The sequence below is a fragment of the Anoplopoma fimbria genome, chromosome 6 (assembly GCF_027596085.1).
Source record: "Anoplopoma fimbria isolate UVic2021 breed Golden Eagle Sablefish chromosome 6, Afim_UVic_2022, whole genome shotgun sequence".
NCBI classification, from domain to species: domain Eukaryota; kingdom Metazoa; phylum Chordata; class Actinopteri; order Perciformes; family Anoplopomatidae; genus Anoplopoma; species Anoplopoma fimbria.
Genome location: NC_072454.1, coordinates 11,235,554 through 11,243,175, shown reverse-complemented (window position 1 = coordinate 11,243,175; position 7,622 = coordinate 11,235,554). Strand labels below are relative to the sequence as shown.

The 7,622-nt window shown below is 42.7% G+C and overlaps 1 protein-coding gene across 1 annotated transcript; it reads left to right on the top strand.

Moving 5' to 3' along the window:
- The first annotated feature begins 2,831 nt into the window (after positions 1 to 2,831).
- LOC129092500 (multiple inositol polyphosphate phosphatase 1-like) lies at positions 2,832 to 6,675 on the top strand. Its single transcript, XM_054600469.1, has 5 exons — positions 2,832 to 3,296; positions 3,381 to 3,575; positions 4,242 to 4,339; positions 5,518 to 5,648; positions 6,064 to 6,675. The coding sequence occupies exons 1-5, from the start codon at positions 2,927 to 2,929 to the stop codon at positions 6,440 to 6,442; spliced, it is 1,173 nt and encodes a 390-aa protein (XP_054456444.1). The 5' UTR covers positions 2,832 to 2,926; the 3' UTR covers positions 6,443 to 6,675.
- Positions 6,676 to 7,622: the final 947 nt, after the last annotated feature.

Genomic DNA, 7,622 nt, shown 5'->3' with positions numbered 1-7,622 from the left:
CTTTATTTGGTTAAGGGGGGTGGGAAAAAATCACCGAAAGATGTATTTAGACATGGGAGCTCTGAAGTTGGAGCATAGGAGGAGCATTTGAATGCAGCAGCAGCAACAACTACAGAGAAAATGCAGCGTTGGAAGCGTGAGAGCCCTGCCCACTCACTCATCTGAAGCCATCTATTGGTGAAGGTTTTTTAGTTTGGGTTAGTTAGATCACTATAGTACTCTGTGTATTTTCTGGTGATGGCTTTACCGAATGACAGGAGAAATAAGGGATAACATGGAGTGGAGACAGTTTTTTTCCCCCCCCCTAAAAACACAAAAGCATAAAAGATCAATCTTTTGAACACCTGTAGGTCGACTAGTGTGTAGGGTTTTACCTAGGGTGGAGAATTTAGTACAAAAACATAGCAAAAAATCATAGTAAAATAAATAGTACCATAACCAAATTGATAATAAATGCACATGTGCCAATGTTATAAATAACAATCAGACACCGGAGAACCATGGCCTCAGACTTGGAGGTACTGACTCTCATCCCGACCGCTTCACACTCGGCTGTGAACCGCCCCAGTGCGTGCTGAAGGTCCCGTTCTGAAGAAGCCAACAGAACCACATCATCTGCAAAAAGCAAGGATGTGATTCTGAGGTCCCCAAACCGGAAACTCTCCTCCCCCCGGCTGCGCCTTGAAATCCTGTCCATGAAAATCACAAACAGGATTGGTGACGATGGGCAGCCCTGGCGGAGGCCAACACGCACTGAGAACAAGCTCGACTTTGGTCATACAAGGACCGAATGGCTCGTAGTAACGAGCCAGGTACCCCATATTCCCGCAGTACCCCCCACAGGACTCCCCGAGGGACACAGTCGAAGGCCTTCTCCAAGTCCACAAAACACATGTAGACTGGATGAGCAAACTCCCATGCACCCTCCAACAGACCTGCAAGGGTAAAGAGCTGGTCCGCTGTTCCACAGCCAGGACGGAATCCGCATTGCTCCTCCTGAATCTGAGGTTTGACAATCGGACAGAGCCTCCTTTCCAGCACCCTGGAGTAAACTTTCCCCCTTTTTGAAAATGGGAACCACCACCCCGGTCTGCCACTCCACAGGCACTGTACCCGACTTCCACGCGACAGTGAAGAGACGTGTCAACCAAGACAGCCCAACAATGTCCAGAGCCTTTAGCATCTCCGGTCGAATCTCATCCACTCCTGGCGCTTTGCCGCTGAAGAGCTTTTTAACTACCTCAACGACCTCTGCCAGGCATATGGACGAGTCTTCCCCTGAGTCTTCAGACTCTGCCTCTTCCACAGAGGACGTGTTGGTTGGGTTCAGGAGTTCCTCAAACTCCACCACTCGACAATATCCCCAGTCCGGGTCTGCAGTTCTCCCCCCCTGCTGAGCACAGCCTGAGAAAAGCCCTGTTTCCCCTTTCTGAGTCGTCTCACGGTTTGCCAGAACTTCCTTGAGGCCATTCGAAAGTCCTTCTCCATGGCCTCGCCAAACTCCTCCCACACCCGGGATTTTGCCTCAGCAACTGCCGCAGCTGCAGTCCGGAGCTAGTCTGTGATGCCGGGGGTCAGCACGCCCAGGTTCCCGCCCCAGCCTGCCGCCCAGCTCACATTGCACCCGACCCCAATGCCTATCCCTGCGGGTGGTGGGCCCACAGGGTGGCGGCACGATGTAGCTTTTTCGGGCTGGGCCCGGCCGGGCCCCATGTGCCAAGGCCCGGCCACCAGATGCTCACCGGCGAGCTCCCCTCCCGGGTCTGGCTCCAGGAGGGTGCCCCGGTTTCCCTATTCCGGGCAAGGTGCCACAACCTTGCATCGTCCGATTCATTGGGGTTTTGTGAATCGCTCTTAGTCTGACCCCTCCCCCGAGACCACTTTGCCTTGTGAGACCCTACCAGGAGCTATTGCCCCCGACAACACAGCTCTCAGGATCACTGGGGCACACAAACCCCTCCACCACAATAAGGTGGCGATTCATTGACATTTAATGAATACTCTCACTAATTCCCAGTCACGCTGCTTTTGATACCAGTGATCAGTTTATAATGCTTGATAAGACAGGATCATTTAGTTGGCATATCATGAATATCCACTGAGTACATTTTCTTCTCTTTAGTCTGACAGAGCATTCACTGTTTCTATCGGTCATTTACGTCGTCTTCAGCCTTAACTGATAAGTGATTCTTTCATGCATCAACAATGGATCTTTTTTTAATCTTTAAGGACCTAATCTGTTTACTTTGAAGCCTCTTTGGACTGCCAGCTCTCTGGTTAGCGTGCTACTGAAACTACTACTACTGAAATACTGTGATCATAAGTGTTACATACGAGAGGGTTGTCAAACCATGAAGTTGTGGTATGACAAAAAAACATGAAGTTGTGGTATGACAAAAAACAACAACTGCAACAACCCAATTTTATTATGCAAACAAGGAAACATTTACATAGGAAGGAACTGGAAATACAAGTTATCTTGATGATCTGACACACTTCTGATGCATTTTTACTGTTTTAATTTGTCTTTTGAGGTTATGAATCAATGGCTATTGTGTAAGTATGTGTTTTTACTTTAGCATATGCTGTGAGGACATTGGGGTAAACAAACGGAACTGGACTCTGCTCTTTCCAGTCTTTGCCGCCGTTACACAGATGTTTTGGGTTTGGAAAGGTTTTGGGGACAGCTGCTTTTAAAACCACTTTTTGTCTGCATCATGCTGACCTTTCTTTGGAAATTCGCTGTCTTTTGTTTCCTCATCTTCTCCTGCTGTTTCCTTCATGATGTGAATCCTGAAGAAAATCCAGATATACCAGCAATCTCTAAATATTTCAACACGAAAGGGAGGTATGAGGAAGTTAACCCTTATCTTATAGAGGACATTCTTGCTGTAAACACATCTATCCTGCAGCCTCCATCTGCACAATGTCACAGAGTTCATCTGACTGCGATAATAAGACACGGCACGAGGTACCCGACGAGCAAAAACGTCAAGTGATGCAGCAGCTCTACAACATCGTCCTACACAATGCCTCAGGTGAAGAGAGCTGGCTGCGTGAACTCCAGACCCAGTGGAGGATGTGGTACACCGAGGACATGGACGGACGACTCGTCCAGAAAGGTGTGAACGACCACAAGCATCTGGCCGTCAGGCTGTCAAAGCTGTTCCCCTCACTGGTTTCAGAGGAGAAGCTCAGAGGAGGATTCATCAAATTCATAACCAGCTCAAAGCACAGGTGTGTCAACAGCACGCTGTCCTTCAAGGTGGGACTGACAGAGCTGTGGGGTATTACAGGTATAAACTGGATCAGCAAAAAAAAATAAGATTGACAACCTAGATACATTTTCAATAACACCTGCTGCCTTTTTCTCTACCCAGATAAGGAGTTTGACCACGCAGTGAACGATGCTCTCATGAGGTTTTTTGACAAGTGCACCAGGTTTGTGGAGGAAGTTCTTAACAACCCCTCAGCTCTGTCAGAGGTGGACAAGTTCAAACAGGGACCAGAGATGAGGAGGGTCACGGAGAAGATCGCAGACCGTCTCAGGGTCCCCTACAGTGACATCACACAAGGTCATATCAGCAGAAGCACTGCCTTTTGGCGCTGTTGAGTTTGTTGTGTGTCTTAACCTTTCTAACCTTTATCATAACTCCAAAGAATTAATGCTCTTATTGGTCCTATACCTTGGTTTTCTTTAATGACGGATTAAGACCGCATGTGTACTTTAAATGGGTCCCAGGCCTATTACATGTGTATGAAATCAGTAATTCTTGAGCAAGTTTGCCTTTAATCCAAAACCTTGTAAATTTACTGAACTGAATCTGTGTCACAGGCTGAAACAGACTTAAGCAGCAACAATTATACATCAAATGAAACACCAACAACTGTTAAGTACAGTCAGTGTTAGGGAGGATAGTGTGCAGAAAATCTTAGATATCATAGTTCACACTGGCTGGAGCTATTTTAGAAGTGTTGGGGCCTTCTAGTGAGCCTTGTCATTCATGACCTTAAATGAGTATTCTGGTAAAGTAAAGGTGCAATAATTAAGTGCTGATCTAGGTGCTTCTTTTTTAAGATGAAGACAAACTTATTTCTGATCAACTGTACTGTTCTTGGAGTATAATTCTTTCTTCATTAGCCTATTTTGAACGGGATGACACTCATCACAGATCTTTCAATGACTGCATTCCCTGCGTACTTGAACAACTAAACATTTGATACCAACCTCTCTCCTGCAGATTTGACTGAGGCGGCATTTTTCCTGTGTGGTTATGAATTTGCAATTAAGGCAGTGAACTCCCCTTGGTGTCAACTCTTCGATGAGGATGATGCAAAGGTAGGGGCAACAAAATGTCAACTGTATGTAGATTTAACGTGGCAGCAGCAACTGCTGTGTTTCAAGTTAATTTATTATTGAGTAATTTATAACAGAGAGAACAGTTGGGTTCTCCTGCACTATAGGCCTTTATCACAGGCTTCTGTCATAGTCATAAAAGCACAGGTGTTACTAACGACATTAACGATGGCTCTGATCTATTAATGTGTCCCAGTAAGACATGACAGTGTGACAGTGAGCCAGCATAAACAATGACTCCGAAACTGAAGCAGTTAAAGGAATTCAGCCAGCATTCACTTACTCTTTATGTCTGTGCTTTCTTTTACGTTACAAAATTTTGTATTAGACTATGCTGAAACAGCCCAATATTTAAAAAATAAAATTTACACTCGGGAACTTTGGCAGTGAATTTACGTAGGCTGCTTTTTCACTACCAGTTCATTTATTTATAGAGCTCTTCTTCACACACGTGTTGAACAGGATGTTTTCCTACATAAGCAAATAATGTTCAAATATATCACAACCAAGTCTCCTGGAACTTTACAGAGGAAAAAAGAAACAAATAGTCTAGTGTTAGGGTTATATCTAGATTCACAACAAAGTGGCAGTGAGGCACTTCAGCTGATCAGACCGGCACTTTAATCCGACCAGAGGAGCACTATAGGTCAACCACGGTCACTTAAAATAAACAGACTATTGAAGCAAACACAAAAGCAAACAAACAGCCTAGTGTACACAGCACCCTCAACAGGACTACTGATGCAAAATATCTTAAAGCTACAATCTGGCACAGTTCATTAAATGGTAAGAATAATGGTCGCTTTTGAATGAAAACTAAATAAAGTAACACAAATAATATATATATATAGATATATATCTATATATATATGTCCTTTTGCTTCTTTCTAAGAAATATACAATCAAAAAGGAAAGTCACAATGCAGGCCTTCTTCCTTTAGCCACACCATTCATTCACTAGAAAACCCCTTTGGCATTATGCGTATAGGAAATAGTGTTTTGTGTCTTGTGTTACAAGCTGACCTTACACTCACGCAGGTTGAAATGTTATCTCACAAAACGCAAAATAAATAGCTATTTTGGTAAATTTTTCTTTTCAAAGTCTTTGCGTAAAAGCCTCCCACACACAGGCTATACAAATAAACTATCTGCTACTACAGGTTATGGAATATGCAAGTGACCTGAGGGAATTCTGGACAAGAGGCTATGGTTACGATATCAGCAGAAAGTCGAGCTGCATTCTCTTCCACGATCTGTTTAACCGACTGAACAAAGCAGCCAACGAGAGCAAGTAAGTGAGCTTTAAATGACCTGCACAGTCCGTACAACTGGGGGTTATACTTGTCGAAGACTTTGGTAAAAACCTTCAGTGGAATAGATGAAAAATCACAGTTTTTAATGCTTGTCCCCTAATTTTAGTTGCGGTTGTTTGGTTTGCTGTTGTAAAATGTTCAGTACCCTTAGACTAGTCTGTGTTCTATCCTGTAGTTACAATTATGGAGGTTTAAAATGTCTCCTTACGCATATTGATGGAAAAATAACTATGGTATGAACACTTGTCTAACAACCAAGACATTAATTGGTACAGATTTCACATTATTCTGCCTTGTAGCTAATTTTTTTTGTTTTCTCTTGTGTTTTATAGACACTTAATTCTACGAAATAAGCTATGTTAAATTCTGAACCCTATTTGTGGCGTTTGCCAGGTCAGGGCAACAGGTGACGGAGGCCGTTACAGTCCAGGTCGGCCATGCAGACACCCTCCTGCCACTGCTCACCCTCCTGGGCTTCTTCAAGGACAGCGATGCCCTGAATTCCACCAACTACGCCACACAGGCCCAACGCTCCTTCCGCACCAGCCACATGTTACCCTATGCAGCTAACTTACTCCTGGTGCTATACGACTGCGGGGGCGGCGACTTGAGGCTGCAACCGCTGCTCAACGAGAAGCCTGTGACTTTCCCCGGTTTGACCAGCCAGCAGGCCTCCATGCCGCTCTATGAAGACGTCAAAGATAACTACAGGGAGCTGCTCCAAGGCTGTGACTTTGAGACTGAGTGTCAGCTGTTCAAGAGTCCTGCTTAAGTCAAAGCAGACAGGGGAGATCCTGGAGAAGAGGCATTACAGTGGCTTTATTCTCTTTTTTCTGCTAAGCAGAACAAACATATGCTCCTACCATGAAAATGTTACTGGTTGAGTTTTTCTGAATGTTCTGCTTTTGAAATTTAAACATGGATGCTGTAACCAAACATTTTTTCTGGAGGCACTTTCGTCTTGTGAAACACTGAATTAAAAATGTTTAATAATGACTAAATGTATTATTTTCTGACATGTGTCTTTCTTTCTTGCAATTGAAATAACTATAATATAGAAAACTGGTTAATCATTTATTTACAATAACACCTTTCTTAATTAGAAAACTGAATTCACATTTGTGATTGATATATCTGGAACCATCAAACACGTTGTCTTGTGCAACAATGTCAGTTCTCTTTTAGTATGGAATAACTTTGAGTTTTTACCAGTGGGTTGACTTGTAACATCAAAATTGATTGATCACAGTAAGGCCAGAAAAGCGGTGCATAAAATTGTTTTTATTTTACACTATCTGAATTATAACTAACTTTTATTAAGTATAACTTAATATAATCAACAAATAAATGTATTATTATGGATAAAGATTCGACTCTATTGATGCCTTGGTGAAATTCAAAAGCTAAAAAAACTCATTTACGAGCTGCAACCTCAAATTAATGAACAAATTAAGGCATCAATAAATAGAACACATAACTTAATAAAATGATATATAGTACCAGTCGAAAGTTTGGACACACCTTCTCATTCAATGGTTTTTCTTTCTTTATTTTTTTATTTTTTTTCTACATTGTAGATTAATATTGAAGACATCCAAACTATGAAGGAACACATATGGAATTATGTGGTAAACAAACAAATGCTCAACAAACCAGAATATGTTTTATATTTTAGATTCTTCAAAGTAGTTGAATGAGAAAGTGTGTCCAAACTTTTGACTGGTACTGTATATTATTCTTAAATGGGCCAATATTTTTTTGTAATGCAGGACTTTGACTACTTAACAGGTTATTTCTACACTTTGTTATTGCTATGTGTCCACCACTGAGTAAAGTACAAGCTGTCATGTGATTAAAAGTGAGCAATGTCCACTATGATACAGGCTGCAGTTCTATTATGTAAACTCTGTTTTTTGACAGTGCTCTGAGATTGGTTGGGCAGTCCCACGTGG

What these genes read in the sequence shown, in the direction of transcription:
- LOC129092500 (XM_054600469.1), top strand. Translation starts at nt 2,927, where the DNA reads ATGTCACAGAGTTCATCTGACTGCGATAATAAGACACGGCACGAGGTA. An exon ending in AGAGCTGTGGGGTATTACAG is followed by an intron (nt 3,297 to 3,380) that starts GTATAAACTGGA and finishes TTCTCTACCCAG; the next exon opens with ATAAGGAGTTTGACCACGCA. An exon ending in AAAGCAGCCAACGAGAGCAA is followed by an intron (nt 5,649 to 6,063) that starts GTAAGTGAGCTT and finishes GGCGTTTGCCAG; the next exon opens with GTCAGGGCAACAGGTGACGG.